The following is a 23,296-nucleotide window of genomic DNA, read 5'->3' on the forward strand; positions in this document are numbered from 1 at the left end:
AAAGAGCTCTATATTAAGTAAATGACCCCGAGAGTTGGTAGGCCAGTTGCTAAAAGTGGCATGGCCATATCTGAGCCAAAGCAACTGCCCTTGCCCTCTGCTGACTTCCGGATGATCCCAAGCGAGAACTGGCCTGAGTATCCACCAACGCTGCTTGGAGGTTCGCGCTCTGCCACGAGGAGGAGGGAGATTCTCCAGCTTGCAGAGTGAAACGGTTGCTCCTGGCCAACACCACCGCCGTTTCTGACCCAGGGAAATGCTTTCTCTGCTCCGCCAGGCCTTCTCTAAGTTCTATGGGATACTGTTAGTAAGTACCCTCGCTGTTGTTAAGAGCACCGAGGCTTGGTTTTTAGGGTGGTTTTTATGAGGGTTCTCCCTTCTCTTTGGAAGCCAGATGGGCAGGTCAGCAGCAGGCACGTTTGCATAGCCGTGGATGGCCTGGAGACCTTTCACTTCTCACTCTTTTCTCTTCCTAAACATAAGGAAGGAATAGGAATGCCTTACGAACTATCCGTGCTCATTTTATTCCTGCCTTGTGTGGGTTCAAGACTGTTCTACTCCTTTTTTCTTGACGTTTTGACTTGAAGAGTATCCTGACTGCACAGCATCTGTTTTCTGTCCAATGCTACGTGGCCTTTTCCCCTGAGCCTGCTGCATGCTGTCTCCGTCACATGTCGGGGACAGCTGGTCCTGGGGCTCAGGCCGCACGGTGGCCTTCCCCATCATTTGTTCCTGGGCGTGTTTTTGGTAAGGGCAGTTTGGTTTGTGGGTTTCTGGGGCAGAAGGCAGGAGGAGGGCTGGTCTTTCCTTCTCGCCGGTCTCTGGCTCCGCTGCCTTCTTCTCTCTCTTTGTGACCACTTTCTTCTCTGCATTCTTCCTTCCTGTGACCTCAGGTGCCAGGAGGGATTGTGGCCCTCTGAAGGTGCAGGTGGTGCCCCAAGGACCCTCCCTCCCTTCCTGCTGCCCCTCTGGGAAGGTGTCTGATCTAATCAGTCCCTGCCCCCCTGTCCTTCTTGCCCCAGCACTGGGGCTCCATCCTATTTCTAGTCTTGGGTCAGAGGAGGAGGGCATCCATCAGCCCCTGCCCAGCATCCACCGTGAACAGGAGCCAGGAGCCTGCCCCATCAGCTCTCTCTAGCTCCTGCGATCCTGATCTTCTTGCTTCCTTTTCCCTGTTCTGTTGCATGTAACATGGAGAAATAGGTTAACTGCAGGGGTGTCTGCAAAATGCTTGGCACTCTTATAACTTGCCTTTGCCTCATACCCACCGAGCTCCCCATCTTCTGATGATAAGATGCTTGGAGAAGGTCCTCAGAAAATGATACGCCCCTGGTGGCTTGTGACGGTCATGGGATACTGTTAGTAAGGGGTACTAGTAAGTAAGTACCGCAGAGCCCAGAGTCGTGGGGCACGGCAGGTGCAGTCAGGAAGAGCACCTTGTGGGAGAAAGGCCAGGCAGGGGCCATGGGGAGGGGGCACCAGACACATGTGACACTGCGGAAGGCAGAGGTTGGTCGGGCTGGGATGCTCTTCTGGTGCTCTTCACACTGGATCAGCTCGCGCAGAGATGGAACCCAGGAAATGGGACGTTCTTAGAGCAGGTGGGTCACAAGGGGAAGAGGGAAGAAGGCCCCCCCAGGCTGGCAGGGACAACAGAGGGAGAGAGGAGCCCAGGAGCTCGGACAGCGCCTGACGGCCCCCAGGGAAGGCTGGACCTGTTCATCTCCAGGCCGTCAGAGTTGCCAGGAGGAGGGAGCAGCCTCAGAGAGGCCCGGCCCCCGGAATGAGCTGGCAACACCTGGGTCTTCTGAAAGCAGAGTCTTCGGCTTCACTGTTGCATTTGAAAATCCTCAAGAACAGGTGGCACCAACTGTGGGCTACTGGTCACCACAGATGCTGCATTCAGTTTTCAGTTTGGGACTAGATTCACCAGTTATTTAAAATTTTTTTTAATGTTCTTATTAAGCTGTGTAATTAAGATGTGCATGACCATAATGAGCTCCAGAGACATCTGTCCATGACAGGTATAATCAGTGACTTCCCTGAGAAGATGAGGACAGATCTCTGACTCCAACCCAATCACATGGTGCTAATATCCTACCAGGGGCCCTTAGAGCTGAGAAAGTTGCTGCTGTAGGCAGTTATGTCCACTTTGTGCCCAAGAAGCAGGCTTTCCTGATGGGTGGCTTGTTTGGTCACTCACGTGGTGGTAAAGCTAGGGTGCTGCAGGCAGCTGAGCTTCAGAGCTGAAGTGCATCCCCCACCCCAGAGTGACCGTGCTCCTCATCTGCAGAGGGGAGGCCAGAGCTGGAGAAGCTGAGCCCGCATGTCCGAGAATGCTCAAGGCGTGGTGGGTCTTCTTTAGCCGACAACCACTCTCAGGAATCTCGGGCACAGTGGAAAGATGTCTGTGGCCTTTGAGGCACAATTCCTGCAGCTGCAGTCATGGGAGTGTGGGATTCAGACAGATGCTGGACCGAGATGTGGCCTGCCCTTGCTGCTGGCCTGTCACACTTCTGTGCCGGCTTGCGGGCTAGCATGCTCTGTGCTGGGGACCCAGCAGTCCAGGAATGGAAAGTTGTAGTCGGTAACTCCCTTATTCTGGACAGGACCATCTGGCACTTTTCCAGGTGAGGCCAGTGTGTGAAGAGCCACAGGAGGAGGAGCCCATAGCTTGGGGGCTTGCACTAGGCTACTGCACCTGCCGTGTTGGGGTGCCTACTTCGTAGGTGTGACGTCCATCTGCAGGAAAATCTAAGCCCTGCATGCTGGAAGCAACTGAGTCTGTGAGCTGTCCTTGGAATTTTAGAAATTGGCATGAAAATTTCAACACCGCTCTTCTCTTGCTATTCTTATTTAGAGATCCATTCAAGTCGACGTTGCTTGTGCACCATGGGCATTTTTAAAGCTCTTCCAGTCTCTGATCGGGAGATACCACACACGTACACATCCATGCAGGTGCAGTCTGGGGTCCTCCAACAGAGGTCACTCCCAGGAAGTTTCAGGACTACCCTGATGGACATTCTCCATCCCAGATGCCCAGCTGAGCTTCCACATCAGTTCAGATACAAGTTCTGGTTCAGGGACGGGAACAGGCCTGTTCTGCTGGATGGGGAAAGACAGAGGCACAGGGCATCAGGAAAGAAAGCTTTCCCTGGGAATGATGGTTCCAGGACAGTATCCTCATGTGCTTAGACGTGGACCACCACATAAGGAGTGAGGGGCACACAGCAGGGTCAACTTGGGTGGACGTCCATCTGGCCAGACAGCAGTGGTTGTTTTCACAGCAGCTGTTTAGAGATGTCATGGAAGAAAAGGTCAAGTGTAATTTCATTCAGCAGAACTGGTTAGCCCTGCATCCTGACCTTGTCTGCAGGGAAGGGCACCTCAGCAGACACCCGTCTCAGGAAATGTAGGTCACTTAGAAGAAACCACGAGGGTTACAATTCAGCCAGAGCAAGTGGCCCCCTCCTATACCAGGCAGCTGCGTTTTTCAGAAATAGATGTAGTTCCTGGCCCTCGGGCATAGAGACCATTTTTCCTCCAAGGGCGTCCTCAGCCTGGGCAGCAGCTGATTGTGAATGTGTCTGGCAGACTCAGCCGCCACCCCAAGATCAAGGCGCAGGTTGTGCCGTCACCGATGGAGATGTGCTGTCACGTGCTCTTGTGTGGGCACAGGGCTGCAAACCAGCCTGCACAAGCGTGCTTCCCTGAGCAGGGGCAGGCAGGCAGAGGGAGAGGCAGGCAGGCTCTGCACCCACGCTGGTTGGCAGCACCCTGCCCAGGGTGTGAGGCTCTGCGGGGCCGGTCGGCGCTGGTCCTAAGAGGCAGCTGGAGCACAGCACATGCAGCGTCCCATGCACCTGGGGCTGGCCTCATGTGCAGCAGCAGGTACAGAACTGTGGGCCCACACTTGTCCCTGCTGAGTCCTGTGGCTGTGGCTATCTCCAGCTCCAGCTCTGGGCAGCCCTCTGAATTCCAGGTGGCTCTTTACTCTGGGTTTCTTGTGGCCATGACTTCCCGGGGCTCAGGGTGTGTGTGCACATGTGCATGTCTATGTACGCATGTGAATGTGTGTGCAGGTGTGTGTGTGCAGGTGTGCGCTCTCCTCTGCATGTCATTGGGGATGCTGACAGAGGTCCTGGGCTCCCAGACTACCCTGACCCCTGCTGCTGCTGGCCCAGCCCCTCCTGCCCTTTTGGTCCCCACCCTTCTCTCCCCAATTGTGACAAAGAACCCTAAGTTCTCCTTCCAAATGAACAGCCTGTCACCCCAGCAAACTCAGCTGGGCTCTCTGGACCTCAGGTCCTCCATCGGGAGGGGAGCTGGGGCAGGGCTGCAGTGACAGGAATCACACATTAGTTAGGGCACAGCAGATGCCAAGGTGAGCGGAACACACAGCCCTGCTCAGGAGGCCAGCTGCACACTTGTGCCCACTTGGCCTCTCACACCTCAGTGTCCCTGTCTGTGAGTTGGAACGAGAGCTGTGCCTCTCTCCCCAAGAACCAGGAGGCTCACACGCAGTCAGAGGGAGCCTGGCACAGGGCCAGGTCCTGTGTGTCGGGCCGTGCGCTAGGTGAGCATCTTCAGCAGCTTCGGCCTCCAGACCACCGTTTTGTTACTCACTAGCGCTGGTAATTGGCCAACCGGGTTTTTAATGTGAAGTCAATCCTCCAGAATTAATGTTTATTGTAAACAATGGGGCTTCATCTAAAAATAACTATGATTAAAACCATTTTACTCTAATAAATAATAAATTCATTTGGGGAATAGACATCTAAATAGGTGCAGTTTCTAGAGCTTTGAACTCTTCTTCCAAACTTTAGAAATTTGCCGCAGTCTGGCTGGGCACAATTCAGGAGCCACTTGTCAAAAGAAACGAACTTTATGTTTAGAACACACTCACCACACCACACAGCTCCTCAGGAAAAACCATCAGAGCCCAACTGCCACCACCGGCTTCCCACAAGCCTCTCCACCTCCCCACTCCTCCTGCTCTTGAGGCTGATTGGCTGGGTCGCGTGGGCGGAGCCAAAAAAGTCCCCCAATGAGCAGCTCTGTGGTCTGAAAGGGTGGGGAAACAACCCAATGAGCATCACGGCAGAGGAGCCAATCAGTTGGCAGCTAGAAGTTTGCTGGCAGCTGGAAGTTTGCTGGGGTCCCTTGGACTGTGGCTCTCAACATCAATTCATGAAATTCATCCATGGTCAGCAGACGTCTGTTGTGGTGCTTGGCCCCACTGACCTAGAGCATGCTGGGGATGACGTGCAGTGGAAGGTAAGAGGATTTAGAGCCAGAAGACCAGATTCTGTGCCCCTTTGGCCTCTCGCTGACAGCCCAGTGAAGGTCACCTGTCCTCTCTGAGGCTCCGTCTCCCTCCTCAGGCGTGAATCACACTCATTCCTACCTCCCTGGCTACACGCTGTAACCTGTAAGGCCTTTGTGAATGTCCTTACCTGTCAGGAGAGGCATGCGGAGCGTAAGCCCTGTCTAGGGGTTTCTTATCTGAGATAAACAAGAGTCAAAGGCAGAAACCTAAGTTTTTAAAATTTATTTTGCACTTAAGTAAAAAAAAAAAAAAAAAAGCCACGAGTGGAGAAGGGCGTGTGGCTGGATAGGGAGACGGTTCCTGCGGCCCGTGACCTGAGGGCGTCTGGACGGGTCAGCTCTATAAGGACCTGGTTCCGTAGTGGGATGGGGAGGCACATCCACAGGCAGAAAAGGTGTTCTGAGAGTAAAGACAGAGCAGGCTCTGAGCAGCAGAGGGCTTAGAGCTCCTGGAGTCGAGCCAGGGCTGGAAGGGGAGGGACACGGGCGAGGAGGTGGCCCAGTTGGTGGCAGGAAGGGGGACACACTGCAGGGCCTGGCTGTGCCCCTTGCCCAGCTGTGCGGCTGGTGTGAGCATGGTCCCCGCACCTACATGGGAAGCTGCCTTGTTTGCCCAGGATCAGAGCCACATCTTGGCACCAACTTTAAAAGTGAGTCATGGACTGGGGGTATAGCTCAGTTGGTAGGGGGCTTGCCTTGCATGCTTCAGGCCCTGGGTTCAATCCCCAGCACCACAACACACACACACACACACAAAGTGACTTGTGTCCTCGGAGGGATTTTAATATCAAAACTATTTAAACGGTCAGTCTCTACCAATGATCTACAACCACTCTTACTTCTTGAGTGGTTAGATCCTTGTTTTAAAATAACTGAGACTTATAGGAACTGTCAGCATAATCAGAAGAAGAGGGTTTAGTAGCCACCTTAGATCTGCTTCAGGTGCATGACTTCAAAAGCCCTTGGCTAAGCCAGTCTTGTTCTATTATGCTATTTCCTCTGCCTCCTCCTGCCCCCATGCCCACCCCCACAGCCCCAGATTTTGAGGCAAGTCCTAGCCCTACTATAATTTTAACTTTAAGAATTTAATTTAAAATTTAATTTGGGGGCAATCCAGAAACAACCTCCCTCCTCATTTTCAGGGTGAAAGCAACAGCATTTACACCCACCCGGGCTGGTCATCAGGCCTGAGATGATGGGGAGCGCTCCACAGAGGGGTCGTCTCCTCCACGCTCCCGTGACCACGTGCTCTGGTTTCTCGGTTCAGGCAGGCCGACTTGCTGTGCTTCAGCCTACTCTTTCCTGTGGATGCTAAGTCCAGGGCTATCTGCACTACATTGTGGTGGTGCAAAAGCAGTCGGTGTTCAGTGGAAACTGTTCTTTGAATTCTGAATGTGAGTCTCTTCTGGGGTTGGAAATCAGTGGTCCAACCCTCCTGTGATGCTGAGCTCAGCAGCCGCGGCTCCCAGGTAGCTGGCGATCACCCCACAGTGAGCTGCGTTGAGAGCAGGTGAGGTGCAGTCGGTGTGTTGGCAGCTTCCTGTGATTTCAACTGATGGGAGTCACCCAAGATCTAGCTCCCTAAGTTGGGAGCGCCTGTACCAAGCGGCTCTGCCTCCTGGTGGAAAACCAGGTCCTCCTGGTCCTCTGGGAGGCGTCACACATTGACTGCCCAACTCTCAGGACTGGCCAGCCTCCACTGGGGCCTGCCACCCTCCTGCTCTGGCTGTGACAGGCCATGGCCACGTGGAATCCACCCAGGCCGCAGGAGCCCAGTGTGTTGGTGATGGGAGTTCCCCTGGCGAGCTACAGTGTGGAAGCCCAGGCTTCCTGCAGAGCCACAGCGAAAGTCTCCTGAGTGCTGGACGGCGCTTCCCGTCTCACCCTGGTTGATCTCCAAGACTGGAAGAGCACAAGGGAAACACCTGAGTTCCTAGCTCTCGGCCCCTTTACCGCACAGGGAAGCGTGTTTGGCATCCAGGGAACACACAGGTGTCAACCAAAAGCAGTGTGCATCTGGCCAAGGCGGGATGCAGACTCTCAGAGCAACACCCACACCCACACCCATGAGCGCTGAAGATAGGAAGCAAGTGACCAGGGAGCTCAGCAGGGCACCCAGAAGGCTCTGAGCCCCACCCCACAGGGGCCTCAGGCTAGGGACACGGGGACTAGGCGTGCACCCGGGACAGAGTGGCCTGGGTTGAAGTTCTATGTGGGCTGAGGTGAGATCCTCCTGTGGATGCCTCCGATGACAGAGGGACGTGCTGGTGACGAGGCCCCTGAAGGAGCACAGTGGCAAGAGTGGGTTCCATGCTCAGACTCTCCGCCAGCTTGGGGAGAGCTCAGCAGGGCTGTTGCTAAACTTCAGAGGCTGGGCTGGAGCCTGGGGCTGGAGCCCCTGGACCCCTCACCTGAGAGCAGGTGAACTCCCTGAGCAGGGCTGGCTGATTGCTCTGTCCCTACAATGCCAGCTCCTGGCCTGTAGTCACGTGACCTCGTGACGACCTGGGGACCTCGGAGCAGCAGGTGGAGGCCGGAAGGGGAGACCTAACATCCCAGAGGGAACGATGGGGTCAGCCCTCAGGCCAACAGGCTGCCGGGGACCTGGGACGATGGGGAAGGAGAAAGCACCCTGGAGTTCAAACATGACCCTAAAACCAAACAGGAAAAGAAGTCAGACTAGGAAAGCCTGGAGGAGTTCTCAGATGCAGACCCACAAAGGAGACCTGCGTCGTGGAGGGCAGGCGCCCTCTCTAGGTCTCCGCGCCTCTGGTGGGCAAGCCCCTCCTTGGGGAGGCATCCGGCAGCCTGCCCTGAGGGAGGGGGTTGCAGAGGCTTCCTGGGGCCTTCTGTCCCTTCAGGGCCCTATTTATTGCCTGGGGGACATGGGCAGGGCTGCTGACTAATGGAGGCAGGTGAGGCCGGAGGGAGGCTCAATCAGGATGAAAGGGCAGCTGGGGAAGGACGGTGGAGCAAGGGGTGGGGCTGGGGGCTGGGAGACCCCTCTTCCTCTTCCTGCTGTTTTCTTTCAAACAAAAGCTGACGCCCACAGGCCACACCACACTTCTCTGGTGCTGGGGGCATACAGAGGGCACAGGGAGAGGCCAGGGAAGCCCCAGCCCCTCTCCACAGTGCTCGCGGCTCCTCAGTTTCTGAGCATCCCTGTGGGTGGTGGGTATTTTGTAGAAAGACGGTTTCAAGCATGTTCTTTGTACTCTCCAGGCCTGTTTCTGGCTCACATCCCACGTCTTTGAAGTAGGAGTTCTTATTCCCATAAGTAGCTTCTGAATGCGTTCCTAGATTTCCTATTCCATGTTTCCTCATTCCCAAATCCTCTCCTCACCCGCTCCGTCCACACACATCAGTCACTGCTCTGATTGCTCTTCTGCCTGTTGGGCTGTCTGTCCTGCCCTCTTCAGACAGACCCACCCCCACGAGGACCCTCCTCCCTGCCCTGATGGGCAGTCCTGCTAATTATCACCACCCATGAGAAAATGCAGCTACTACCCAGCTAGGGCCTCCCTTCCTCCTGGCTTGGGCTGTCTGTGGCCAGGCAGTGGACGCTGCCTAGTGCCCCCTGCCATGTCCCAAACTCCTCTGTACCCAAGGTCAGAGACTCCTTCAAAGAGAAGCCTTCCTATTACTCCCTGGACACGGGATGTGGCTTTCTTATTTGACGGTAACTTATTTGCCAACGTGGATAACTACAGAGGACTCTGGTGGGAGGATCCCACTTTTCCTGTTTTCGGTCTCTGGGGTCTGAGAGCACCGGTCAGAGAGACACCAAGAGTTCTGCCAGCACTCTCTCCCCAGGGTGCAGCTCTTGCGTGGCCTTGGCTACCTTTGAGGCGGGGCCTTGGAGCCTTCACCGAGGACCAAGGGCTGAGGCTGGGCTCTGTGTTAATCTCATGGTCACTCTCAGCACAAGCACGTTAGGCCTGCCTGGCCAACTGAAGCCGTCTCAGCATCAGACGGCAAGGGCCTGGAGCATGGCTCGTGGAGTCAGCTGAGTGCAGGGTCTGCAAACCCTGCTGCTGCTTAGCCCTGGGGACTGTCTCCCAGCCAGACAGCAGTTGGCACCGTCAGCTCCGGCCAGACGCTCTGGAGTCGCAAGAGGGCCCAGAGACCCCCCACCCAGGGACAGGGAGTACTCATCGGGCGCTCAGGCAGCGCAGTCTCCCACAGCCTGGTCTCTGGGCTCCTCCTCTTCACAACTGCTGCTGAAGGAGCACTGTGGGGTGATGTCTCCTCAGCACAGAGAACCCCAGCTCTGCAGCCCGCTCCCCGGCCCTGAAGGTGTGTGCCTGTGGAGGCTGGAGGCCGGGAATGCAGGAGGTGGAGGAGGAGCCCTTTGTCAGCGCTCACGTGTGTCCCAGGGCGTGGGCACTGCAGTGCCGGGAGCTGTCCTGTAGGTGTGCAGCCAGCTGGGGGAGGCCGTGGGAAGGAGATGGCAGCTCTGGGAAGGGGCGCCGGTGCCCACCTGGGTCTGCAGCAGGCTGCTCCACACCCACACCAGTCCAGGTTAAAGCCAGCACCGGGGAGGGTGGGGGCCACCACTGTGGAGGCAGACGGAGGCTGGCAGCGCCACTTCCCTCTCCACCAAGATGGCTTTCAAGGGGCAATGTCTAAAAAAGGCAAGGATTTCCGTCCCCTCCATGTGCAGGGGTGCAGGCTTCCCTGGGGGAAAGGGGACTGTGGCTGTAAGACGCCACACCGCACTACGAATGGGAGGCACCACGCGACACAGATCACCGGAGAGGTTCCGCTTTATTACAAAAGGCTGTGTGTTTATATAGATCTAAGGAGAGGTAGCAGGGCTGAGGCAGATAACGGGTCGCCCGTTTATTGGCAAGCTCTTCCATATGTCAATTCCAGAGCCCAAGAAGTTAATTCTTATTGGTGCTAAGGCTTCCCACCTGCAGGATTTGAACATTGGCGCCGGCAGGAACGTTTCGCGCCAGTGAAAGAAAAAAAGAGGAGAAAGAGGGTCGTTAGGTGCCATGTTGGGGTTTTTCTCTGGGGTGCTGCTGCCGTTATATGTTTTCCCAACAGTGGCGATCTCAGGTTCCACATTCAACAAGACTGCACGGTGCAGCTAAGGCGGCCTCTCTCCCAGAAAAGGAGCCAGCAGTAAAATGTGAGACTCAGGGTGGGAACGTAGAAACCCAAGTAAGATGTGCCACCTGTGGACAAGAGAAGTCCCAGGGCCCAGAGGGAGCCGCCTCCTGCCTGCCCAGCTCCTGCTCAGAGGGACACCCAGGAAACCAGGAGAGCGAGTCTCCCGCTGCTGAGCTTGGTCACCCTGTTGCCTGGCGTTCCTCTGCTGGACGGCTGTTCTCTGCGGCTTCCTGATCTTCCCTGAGCTGTGCGCTGGACTTCTTTTCTCCCACAACATCCTCAACCCCCACGTACCTGCCGGCAGGTGCTTCCTGGTAACTGCTGATCCTTTAATCTCCACCGAAACGTGTTAACAGTTTTTCTTGGTGTTTGTGAGTGTTTTTCTGAACTAGAGGCACACCCTTGTCCTCGACCCAGCAGGGGCTGGCAGGACAGAGAATCCCGGCTCCTCGCTGCCCGCAGAGGCTATGAACGGTGACTGTGCCACACCCGATTACTCCCCGGGCTGAGGTCTGCTGCTGTGAGGTAGAGCCCTGCTGCACTCTGGTCCCTGGCTCCAGCTGGCCTATGGGCTGGTGTCCAGTCGGCTGCGGGAGGCCGCTCAGCTGCGGGCTTCCACTTCTGCCTTCTTCTTTCCATCTGTTGTAACCACGTGAAATGCCTTTTATTTTGAATCCTATTTAGATATAAAATGTCTCTTTAGTGATGTCAGAGATGTTCCTGACCCTTGCTTTTAGTTCCAGGTCATTTAGCACTAGGTCATGTCCATGATGAAACTCCTGAGTCACAGTGACTTCCTCTTCAGCCAGCCCAGTGGTTCCTCTCGCTCCCTCTCCCCTCCTAGGCCTCCTTCTCCCTGTCCTCTCCTTGTCCTACAGGTTCCCTGTCCCCTCCTGGGTCCTATGGGCTCCCTGTCCTCCTTGACCCTATGGCTCCCTGTCCTCCTTGACCTATGGCTCCCTGTCCTCTTTGGCCCTATGGCTCCCTGTCCTCCTTGACCTATGGCTCCCTGTCCTCCTTGACCCTATGGCTCCCTGTCCTCCTTGACCTATGGCTCCCTGTCCTCTTTGGCCCTAGGAGCTCCCTCTCCCCTCCTTGGCCTTCCTGGCTCCCTGTCCCCTCCTTGGCCCTCCTTGCTCCCTGTCCCCTCCTGGGCCCTGTGGACTCCCAGTCCTTCTTGGCCCTATGGCTCCCTGTCCTCTTTGGCCCTAACTATTCCCTGTCCCCTCCTGGGTCCCCTTTGCCCCGTCCCCTCTTCTGCATTCCAGGGTGGCCACATGAGCACCTCCTGAGACCTACCCTGGCAACATCCCACGCATGCCCGTAGGATCGGTGGCCCATCAGGGACACTGGGAGAGCTCCCAGCGTGGGAGGAAGGCTGAGCACTCTGGGGGCCAGGTCTGCCTGAACCTGGATGGGACACACCTGTGTCTTCCAGGGTCAGGGGCTTTGATCAATGACAAATTCACCGACTGGATGGGTCTCTCGGCTCCATTCACTGGGGATCATGTTCACTTGACATCAGGATCATGGCCACCATGGCCACCACAGGGCTTTTATTCCATTCCAGTCCTGGTTACCAACACCTCCAACGCTCCACAGCCACGTGTCGGTCTCAGATGGCTAAGAAGGTGGACAGGGTTTGCAGAGGCAGAAGGCTGAGCGCTGATACAGGCCAGAAGTCACTGTGGGCAGTCAGATGGGGTCACCAGCGCTGGAGAAGTGGCTGGAGGTGTGCAGCTTGTTCACGCTGCAGCACTTGCTCCAGGTGGGCGACAGAAGGCGGGGTTTCCAAGTACACTGCGTCCGGCAGGGGACAGAGCTGAGGTGAAGCCCTGCAGACAGGTGGGATTCCTTCCCTGTCAGCAGACGCTGGGGCATGTTCAGAAGGCCTGGCAGGATGTGGGCTGGTGTGTGCTGTTGCAGCTCTCGGTGAGGCTCCTTCACGTGTTCCAGGAAAGGAGTTGCACCATCAGGTGGTCTGCTGTGTCTGATACGCCCACGGGCCTGGTTTCCCGGATACGGGGTGATGTGTCCCTGCATCCACGGGCTTCCGACTGTTATGTTAAGTGCACAGGTGATCATTTTTAATTAGCAGGATTAATTTATCACTTTGTGTGTCTTATGATTGTGCTGTGCAGCTGGGAGTCGTACTGAGTAAGTTCTGTATGTCCAACATCTGGTGGTTGTCTGTTTGCCCAGACAAGTTACCAAGTCATTCTGCCTTAGCACTTACACTCAAAACAGAGCAGCTCAGGGCCACTTCTACTTTATAAAATGGAGGACATGTCTCATGGCTACACATACCCCGAGAACAGTTGTTCTACACCATGGAGTCACTAGGGCAGGCACAGCCTGAGGACTGCTGTCCTGCACACCATGGAGTCACTAGGGTAGGCGCAGCCTGAGGACTGCTGTTCCGCACACCATGGAGTCACCAGGGCAGGCGCAGCCTGAGGACTGCTGTCCTATACACCATGGAGTCACTAGGGCAGGCACAGCCTGAGGACTGCTGTCCTACACACCATGGAGTCACCAGGGCAGGCACAGCCTGAGGACTGCTGTCCTACACACCATGGAGTCACCAGGGCAGGCACAGCCTGAGGACTGCTGTTCTACACACCATGGAGTCACTAGGGCAGGCACAGCCTGAGGACTGCTGTTCTACACACCATGGAGTCACCAGGGCAGGCACAGCCTGAGGACTGCTGTTCTACACACCATGGAGTCACTAGGGCAGGCACAGCCTGAGGACTGCTGTTCTACACACCATGGAGTCACTAGGGCAGGCACAGCCTGAGGACTGCTGTTCTACACACCATGGAGTCACCAGGGCAGGTGCACCCTGAGGACTGCTGTTCCACACACCATGGAGTCACTAGGGCAGGCACAGCCTGAGGACTGCTGTCCTACACACCATGGAGTCACTCAGGGCAGGCGCAGCCTGAGAACTGCTGTCCTACACACCATGGAGTCACCAGGGCAGGTGCAGGCTGAGGACTACTGTTCCACACACCATGGAGTCACCAGGGCAGGCGCAGCCTGAGGACTGCTGTCCTACACACCATGGAGTCACTAGGGCAGGCACAGCCTGAGGACTGCTGTTCTACACACCATGGAGTCACCAGGGCAGGCGCAGCCTGAGAACTGCTGTCCTATACACCATGGAGTCACCAGGGCAGGTGCAGGCTGAGGACTACTGTTCCACACACCATGGAGTCACCAGGGCAGGCGCAGCCTGAGGACTGCTGTCCTACACACCATGGAGTCACTAGGGCAGGCACAGCCTGAGGACTGCTGTTCTACACACCATGGAGTCACCAGGGCAGGCACAGCCTGAGGACTGCTGTTCTACACACCATGGAGTCACTCAGGGCAGGCACAGCCTAAGGACTGCTGTCCTATACACCATGGAGTCACTCAGGGCAGGCACAGCCTAAGGACTGCTGTTCCACACACCATGGAGTCACTAGGGCAGGCACAGCCTGAGGACTGCTGTCCTACACACCATGGAGTCACCAGGGCAGGCACAGCCTGAGGACTGCTGTTTCACACACCATGGAGTCACCAGGGCAGGTGCAGCCTGAGGACTGCTGTCCTATACACCATGGAGTCACTAGGGCAGGCACAGCCTGAGGACTGCTGTCCTACACACCATGGAGTCACTAGGGTAGGCACAGCCTGAGGACTTCTGTCCTACACACCATGGAGTCACTAGGGCAGGCACAGCCTGAGGACTGCTGTTCTACACACCATGGAGTCACCAGGGCAGGCACAGCCTGAGGACTACTGTTCCACACACCATGGAGTCACTCAGGGCAGGCATAGCCTAAGGACTGCTGTCCTATACACCATGGAGTCACTCAGGGCAGGCACAGCCTGAGGACTGCTGTCCTACACACCATGGAGTCACTAGGGTAGGCACAGCCTGAGGACTTCTGTCCTACACACCATGGAGTCACTAGGGCAGGCACAGCCTGAGGACTGCTGTTCTACACACCATGGAGTCACCAGGGCAGGCACAGCCTGAGGACTACTGTTCCACACACCATGGAGTCACTAGGGCAGGCACAGCCTGAGGACTGCTGTTCTACACACCATGGAGTCACTAGGGCAGGCACAGCCTGAGGACTGCTGTCCTACACACCATGGAGTCACTAGGGCAGGCACAGCCTGAGGACTGCTGTCCTACACACCATGGAGTCACTAGGGCAGGCACAGCCTGAGGACTACTGTTCCACACACCATGGAGTCACTCAGGGCAGGCACAGCCTGAGGACTGCTGTTCTACACACCATGGAGTCACTAGGGTAGGCACAGCCTGAGGACTGCTGTCCTGCACACCATGGAGTCACCAGGGCAGGCACAGCCTGAGGACTGCTGTTCTACACACCATGGAGTCACTCAGGGCAGGCACAGCCTGAGGACTGCTGTCCTACACACCATGGAGTCACCAGGGCAGGCACAGCCTGAGGACTGCTGTTCTACACACCATGGAGTCACTCAGGGCAGGCACAGCCTAAGGACTGCTGTCCTATACACCATGGAGTCACTCAGGGCAGGCACAGCCTGAGGACTGCTGTTCTACACACCATGGAGTCACCAGGGCAGGCACAGCCTGAGGACTGCTGTCCTATACACCATGGAGTCACTCAGGGCAGGCACAGCCTGAGGACTGCTGTCCTACACACCATGGAGTCACCAGGGCAGGCGCAGCCTGAGGACTGCTGTTCCACACACCATGGAGTCACTAGGGCAGGCACAGCCTGAGGACTGCTGTTCTACATACCATGGAGTCACTAGGGCAGGCACAGCCTGAGGACTGCTGTTTCACACACCATGGAGTCACTAGGGCAGGCACAGCCTGAGGACTGCTGTTCTACACACCATGGAGTCACTAGGGCAGGCACAGCCTGAGGACTGCTGTTCTACACACCATGGAGTCACCAGGGCAGGCACAGCCTGAGGACTGCTGTCCTACACACCATGGAGTCACTAGGGCAGGCACAGCCTGAGGACTGCTGTTCTACACCATGGAGTCACTAGGGCAGGCACAGCCTGAGGACTGCTGTTCCACACACCATGGAGTCACTAGGGCAGGCACAGCCTGAGGACTGCTGTTCTACACACCATGGAGTCACTAGGGCAGGCACAGCCTGAGGACTGCTGTTCTACACACCATGGAGTCACCAGGGCAGGCACAGCCTGAGGACTGCTGTCCTACACACCATGGAGTCACTAGGGCAGGCACAGCCTGAGGACTGCTGTTCTACACACCATGGAGTCACTCAGGGCAGGCACAGCCTAAGGACTGCTGTCCTATACACCATGGAGTCACTAGGGTAGGCACAGCCTAAGGACTGCTGTCCTACACACCATGGAGTCACTAGGGCAGGCACAGCCTGAGAGCTGCTGTCCTATACACCATGGAGTCACCAGGGCAGGTGCAGGCTGAGGACTACTGTTCCACACACCATGGAGTCACCAGGGCAGGGACAGCCTGCTCTCCAGAGGTACTTGCAACTTTAACCAAGAAACCTTTTAATAATTCATCAGGACACCCCAGGTACCACTCTGGCTATATAACATACCCTTACAAAACCCAGCGACTGAGAATAATCTCAGAAGTTGTGAGGCTGGGGTTGGCTGACCGTGGCGGGTGGTGGGTGTTCCTGAGGAACCGCTGGAGCGGCTCAGCTCAGACACGGTGCCGGTCCTCCTGTGGCTCATCGTCCTGCTGGACCAGCGGGCTCGCCCAGGCATGTCCTCCCACAGCAGGCGCAGGTGGGGCAAGCCCCTTCACACAGGGCTTGTTAGTCCCTGTTGGGTGCCATTGGCTGACATCCCCTGGTTACGGCAAGTCACTCCGAGTCCAACTCAGGATCGGGGTGGAGAAGGACTCCCTTGGACCCGCTGTTTTGAGGCACATGGCCAAGGGCGAAGGCAGGGGCATGGGCAAGGAAGGGGGCAGCTGGGCCACTTACCACTCCTGCTGGCTTTGCCTTAGGGGCCCCGCGGGGTGACCCTGAGGTTCCAGCTGGAAGCCGTGCTTTCGGCATTAAGTTGCTGAGTTGGTTTCGACTCTCCACCGTGAGTTCAGCTCGTATGAGGCACTTCTGAGCTCGCTCCTCCGGTGTGCCCTGCCGGGACGAGGAACTGTGTCTGCAGAGGGCAGGCCACTCTCAAACCCCAGTGGCTGCACTGACCTATCTCCCCAGGAGGGCTCCCGGGGCCACAGTTGGGGCTGCCTTGGTGACACCCACCTGTGGTCACCTTTCCCAACCAAGGCTGATCTCCCCTAGACCTGTACAACCCCGGGAGGTGTGCCCTGGCACTCAGCGGGGGTCACAGGCAGTAGGGCAAGTCGGACATTCAGAGGGGCCAGGACCGTCTTCTGTCCCCTGGGGCTGAAGGTCACAGGCACGGCTGAGAGCACCAGAATGCATGGGCCTGGACAGTGGTACCCAGCCCAGGGGAGTGGGGAGAGCAGGATGGGGACTAGAGGAAGCAGCGGGCACCCGGCGGGTGGGCTGGAAGCACAGCAGTGGGTACCCTCTGCGGGGACCCAGGTACAGGCCCCTGCAGGATTCCAGTTCTGGTGGAGGCTCTGGGTTGTGCAGACCTGTCTCCCAGGCCTCAGTAAGGACAGAGCAGAAGCAGGCCAGTGTCCCAGGGCTGAGAACCTAGACTGCACAGCATGCTGGCTCTCAGCCCGTCTCAGCCTGGGGGAGCTGGGCTGACGTCGTCCTCCATCCCCTGGCCCAGCTGCCCCAGTGGGCCAGCCGCAGGGTTGCAGGGGGCTGGGCACTGGATGGAGTGCTGGCCTCAGTTCTACTCCTTTTCCTGTCACTGCCACACACTGGGGCCTCTAGTTCCTGCAAGGACAATTGGAAGCAAGTTCTCTTTTTTATTTATTTACTTAATTATTTTGTCACTTCTAGAGCCAGCCGCACAGAGCCCTGCAGAGGTGCCCACAGCAGCCAGGCAGCACACCCTGGAGGTCTAGAGGTGGCTTCCAGGTGGTGACACACATGGTAGTGTCCATCAGAATCCCCAGAAGCTCACTGTAGTGTGAACATATTGTCTAGGAGGACCTGGGCTATGGCTGTTAGCTTTCTGTGCTGTGACAAAATACCTGAGATAATCAACTTAAAGGTAATAAAGTTCTTAGGGTTTCAGAGGTTTCCTTCCACAGTCGCTTGGCCCTATTATTTTGGGTCGTGGTGAGGTAAAGCATCATGGCAGGAGCATGTAATGGAGGTGGCCAGGAAGCAGAGACAGGAAGTGTCCAGGTTCCCAATATCCCATCCAAGGTCATGCCCCAGTGACCTAACTTCCTCCCATCAGCCCCCACCCCTTTATTTTGGTACCAGGAATTGAACTCAGGGGTACTCGACCCCTGAACCACATCCCCAGCTCTATTTTGTATTTTATTTAGAGACAGGGTCTCACTGAGTTGCTTAGGGCCTCGCTTTTGCTGAGGCTGGATTTGAACTCGAGATCCTCCTGCCTCATCCTCCTGACTGCTGGGGTTACAGGTGTGCGCCCTGCTAGGCTCCACCTCTTAACATGCCTCTTATGACATCAAAATTCTGTAATCCTGTGATCAGCAAAATTTTCGGATAAAGATGAACTTGTTCCGGTTCAGCCCCCTCAGTGTCACCAGCTCAGCTTTGGGGTCTCCTTTGCTAAATTCCAGGCAGCAATCGCGGAGAGGCAGCCATTCCCTCTGGGCCACAAGGAGAAAGCTTGGGGGGTTCTCTGACCTGGCTCCTGGGGAAGGAGGAGCAAAGCCCACCTAGGTGACAGGCGCTCGCGCAGGCGCACTGGTGGCCTCGTGCAGACTCGGGGTTTCTAAGTCTCCTCTGATCTTTGGCACCAGGGTCTGCTGTTCAGGTTCCCTCCCTCTGTGCTCAGTTTGAGAACAATGTGGAGTCTCAGTACCGCCGTCCAGGAGGTCGGGAGAGGCCAGGGTGGGCTCAGGGGAGGGTGGCATCAGCAGCTCTCCTGCTCCAGGTTGAAGACGCAGTGTGGCCGGGAGACCCATCTTTCTTATTCAGTGCCAAACCCTTTCCTGCTGGGTTTCAGGGAGTGGCTGGAGGCCTAGCTGGCCTGGAGAAGCTGACTACTCTCTGGGCAGCGCTGCCTCGGGACCCAGGGGGTGAAATTGGTAGTGTCCCACGGATGAATCAGCTGAGGCCGCAGGCGCTTCCCGGAACCCCTGCACAGTGCCCACCATGTGGGGACCCAAGGCCCAGGCACCAGAGTCAGCAGGGATACCCTTCCCAGCCCACAGGAGGCCAGGCCTGCTGGAAAGGGGGGTGGGGGGAGCAATGTCCCTGAGCTGCAGTGATGCCCACAGGGGAAGGGGTCCAGAAGGAGCACGCAGGCTGCTGTGGAGAAGTGGCAGGGCGGGGTGTGGTCAGAAGGCTCCCTGGAAGAGGTGGACTGGGGAGGCCAGTGGCAGGGCAGGGTATGGACAGGGCATCCGCTGTGTCATGGAAACTTGGTGAATTCAGACAGGCCAGAGCCTGAACTGCGAAGAGCAAAGGGTCTCGGGGAAGGCAGAATCCACATTTTGAAGCCCCCGGACCTTGCTCCTTGCTCGAGTGGGGATCATTCTGTGGTGGAGAGGTGGGAGAGGGCAGCTCCAGGCCCAGGGCTCCAGGGGAGCAGGGGCCACCTCAGGCAAGTGGCCACTGAGGCAGGGAGGACAGCTGGCTCAGGAGATGCTTGGTGGGTCGAGGCCACGGGCCACCGGACAGCTGGGTCAGGGAGTGGGTGGAGAGCCATGCAGAGAGGCAGCAGAGCCAGGAGGCTCTGGCCCTGAGCAGTGAGTGTGGAGGCCAGCGCTGGAGGCCTCGGGGTGAGGAGGGTGCAGACAGCACCCCTGCACATCCCCGTCCTGCAAAGCAGCTAACAGCCAGGTCCTGCCCACGGGCGGCAGCTGGAACTAGCTGGCCCCAGCGAGGCAGCTCCCCAGAGCACAAGGCAGCCCCCGTGGACCTGCAGGGAGACAGACACACTGATGGGCACACAGCGCTTCAGGCAAAGAGCTCAGGTGGTTTGTTTGGGATCAGCTTTTGATTTCCCACACACTTTCCAGAGCAAGGAAAGACAAATGGATGACAGGACCAACCAAATCTGGTGGAGGAGAAGCTGCGGGCAGAGCCCAGGGCCCTGTCTGTTCATCCATGGTGCACTCACGTAGGAGCTGGCTGAGTCCCGGCCACGTGGCAAGTCCTTCCCCGAGGGCTGGGGATGAAAATGCAGACACCAAAGCCCCTGATCTATCAGTAGTTCCTGATATGAAATATAGATAATTGAAATGTTGTAGTTAAAAATAGTCAAAAGTTTTGCCTAATAATTTTTATTACACCATTCAATGTCATTTACATCTAGCATTGCAATCCCTATTAAAGAAAACACACAAAACCTGTGAATAAAAGATAGAAATGGCCAGGTGTGGGGGCACACGCCTGTAATCCCCAGCAGCTCAGGAGGCTGAAGCAGGAGGACCACAGTTCAAAGCCAGCCTTAGCAACTTATTGAGGCCCTAAGCAACTTAGCAAGACCCTGTCTCAAAATAAAAAATAAAAAGGGCTGAAGATGTGACTCTATGATTAAGCAGCCAGGTTCAATTTTTGGTTAAAAAAAAAAAAAAAAAAAAGATAGATGTGAGTGTGTGGGAGTGTCGGTGTGTGGATCCCTCCATTCCACAGGGGCGTCTTCCTGGTACAGACCTAGGTGCACTCATGCAGGAGCATTGGCTGAGTCCCGGCCACGTGGCAAGTCCTTCCCTGAGGGCTGGGGATGACAAATACAGACACCAAAGCCCCTGATCTATTAGTAGAACCTTCTGCAGTTCATGTTGGTGGGGACTGTGTGCCTTGCTGAGTGGCTCTAAGAGAGTATCACTCTCAAGTGACGTGCCAGCACTGGCCACAGGCGGTGATCACCTCCCATAAACTGAAGTGTTCCAGTTGTGGGTTCAGGTGGTTCAGCAGGAGGGGACTGTTGCCCTTTTTGTTGCCAAGAATTGCTCAGAGGGAGGACTGATGGGAAGGAAAGCAGAACCCTCGCCTACTGTTTATTATGGTCTGGGAACAGGGGAATTAAATCAAGTCCAAGCCCAAAGCTGAAAGGAGTAGCTGCTGTGGTTGGCGAGGAGCAGATGGACAAACAAGTTACTAGCGGGTCTAAGCAGCTTCCTGAATAACGCTGAAAGTTCACCGAGCACTTCAAGCATAATTGCACTTCCAGAGATTCTCTGCAATGGGGATGGTCCTGCTGTTTGACAGGTAATAAGATGGAGACGTCACAAGCCTAGTGGTTAGCAGAAAGTGAACTGAAACTCAGGTCTTGACATGAAATCTCACGCTCCAACTAGACACCTTCGTCCTCTTTGGCAGCTGCAGGTGAGCCCACACCTGTTTTCTGTCGTGCTAGTCAATTACTGGGGTCCCCTTTCTCCCCGCTGCTTGAGCACCATCCCTCCCCACCTGGCCCCTTCCCCATCACCCTGAGATGGCCTCCCCCAAAGGCCTCCCAGGGGAGACCCTACACCTGGTTCTACCCAGGTCTTCCTGTTCTGGGCTCTTTGGGACTGTAGGAATAATTCTTCTAGACATCTGGCCACAGTCGTCTTTGAGTAAAATAAGGCATTCCTTTAGGATGAGTGACAAACCAAGGGAAGGGGAGGAACCCTCTGCGTCTTTCCATGCGCCATACAGAGCTGATTCCTCTCTGAAGGAGCTGCCCCCTGGCGGGAGGACCCACTCTCGGTGCGTGTGCCCCGGGTTTGGCTTCCCCAGGGTACGTCTGCCCTGGGTTGAAGTGAGCTGGAGATCACAAAACCCTGTTCACAGAGACCCCAGGTTTTCCAGCTCTGCCCAGGAGCCGGCTTCCACCTGCAGGGAGGTGGCTGAACTACCGTCCTGGAAAGGCTCTTGCCAGGGTTGCAGCCAAATTCTAGAACAACATCCCAGCAAGACGCCAGCAAGCTCCGAGCAGTGAGCAGGTGTCGACACCTAGGTGGACTCAACAGGTTTCTGAAAAGAGCAATTTGACAAAAATTAAGACCATTTTCGATTTTAAAATACTGAGTAAGCCAAAGTTAGTGATATTTATAATGTGGTAAAAAGAAATGATCTTAACTCATGGGTGCCGTCTTCTCAAGTCAGGGGCCCAGCAAGTTCCCACCATCAGCAGCAGGAGTCCGTGGAGACAAGGTGTTCCCTGGATCTACACATCCAGAAGCAGTGTTTGAGAACATGGTCTGTCAGGAGAGAGGCATCGACGTGGGGGAGGTGTGTGCACCCCATGAAGCTCCCCGGAAATGGGTGTGGCTTCACCTCACTTTGTATTCCAAACTCCGGATGGGTCAGAGCTAAATAAAAACAACTGAATCATAGAAAATACATTCAGTTACCTGATCTCCGAATGGGAAACATCCTTCTAAGAAAAGCAGAGCAGAAAATAACATCACAAAAGGAGATCTGACGGATAGATAAGGAGCTGCTTTCATACACACAAAACTCTCCGGACACAACAGGAAAGGTGCTCTCTACAGTGGAAACAATGGGCACAGGACGCGGTCAGACCCTCCACAATAGAACCCTAACAGAAGCGGCCCACAGATGTTTCAGCACTACCATGAATCAAAGCAAGGCAAGTTTAAACAGTAAAAGTCTGGGGCCATATGAACCCACTATTTAGGAGCAATACTTGACACTCACAGTCCCTCTGTGACAGAGGTACTTCCACACTGCAGGTGAGAGAGTGGATTGATTCACAATTCAGAAAAAAGCTGAACTGTATCATTAATCTCAAAATGATCTGCACCTCTACCTTGGTAGTCCCAGGAAATCGTAAGGTGATTTTTAGAGTTGATGCTTTGTGTTCAAGAATGCCATATGCTGCATTTTTTTTAATTTTAAAAAACCCAACAGTGCAGAGCAGGCCAGCTGCTCCATGACACAGTCGTGGAGACGATGCAAACATCAGAAAAGCCTGTGGCCGTGCCCCCCACACAACAGACAGCATCAAAAATGGCATCTGCAGTAAAGCCCCAGATGGTGGGTGATTTGTTATGAACTCTTGTGTCCCAAAATCATTTTTTGCAATACTTATTCTATTTGTGATTAAACCATTAATTGTGCAAGTAATAATTTACTTCATTTCTTCAAATTGGCTCATGAGTCGGCAGCTAGGCACTACCCTGTCCCTGGCATGGATTCACCTGCGTGGTGCCCCATGCCTCAACAGGCACTCAGGTGTCTGTCTTGTAGTCGCTGTCCTACACACACACATACACACGCATGCACACACACGCACGCACACACGCACACACGGAGAGCACATAACAGTGCTGACTTTGTGTGATGGGGTGATGGCCTTTGAAGCAGTTGCCCATCATATCCATGTAAGTCTGGGGTGCCGCTCAGTGGCTCAATGACAGAGCATGTGCTTAGTAAGAGCAAGGCCCAGGGTTTGGTCCCTGGAACTAAAAAAAAAAAAAAAAAGGTATGAAAAGAGATTAAAACAGTTGAGAATTCCTCAGTTTTCCTAGTGGGGATACCATGCCTCATGTAGTGCTTGTGGTCAGTGCACAAAACTGAGTCTCCAATAGTCCTAATTCCCTTGGATTTTCACACCTGCCTGGTGATGTGAGTGCACACACCTTCCGTCCCGTGAAGGCAGCAGGCCCTGAGCTGCACCTGGTCCTGCAGTGGGAGTGGGCCACAGGTCAGTAAGCTCAGGACCTCAGGACTCCAAGCTCCCCGGAGCCAGTCTGCCACACCGGGCGCCAGTGGAGCTGGAGAAGACCACCATGAATTCCCTAGTGTGG

At 55.6% G+C, this 23,296-nt stretch overlaps 1 protein-coding gene across 1 annotated transcript in view; it reads left to right on the forward strand.

Moving 5' to 3' along the window:
• Nucleotides 1–239: 239 nt before the first annotated feature.
• The window catches only part of Rps6ka2 (ribosomal protein S6 kinase A2), a 201,963-nt gene continuing 178,906 nt past the window's right edge, over nt 240–23,296 (forward strand). The window contains exon 1 of the mRNA XM_076858042.1: nt 240–307. Coding sequence (XP_076714157.1) covers nt 257–307 — 51 coding nt within the window. The 5' untranslated portion in view covers nt 240–256. The remainder of the gene's footprint in view (nt 308–23,296) is intronic.

This window comes from Callospermophilus lateralis, chromosome 6 (assembly GCF_048772815.1).
Source record: "Callospermophilus lateralis isolate mCalLat2 chromosome 6, mCalLat2.hap1, whole genome shotgun sequence".
In the NCBI taxonomy this organism is placed as follows: Eukaryota; Metazoa; Chordata; class Mammalia; order Rodentia; family Sciuridae; genus Callospermophilus; species Callospermophilus lateralis.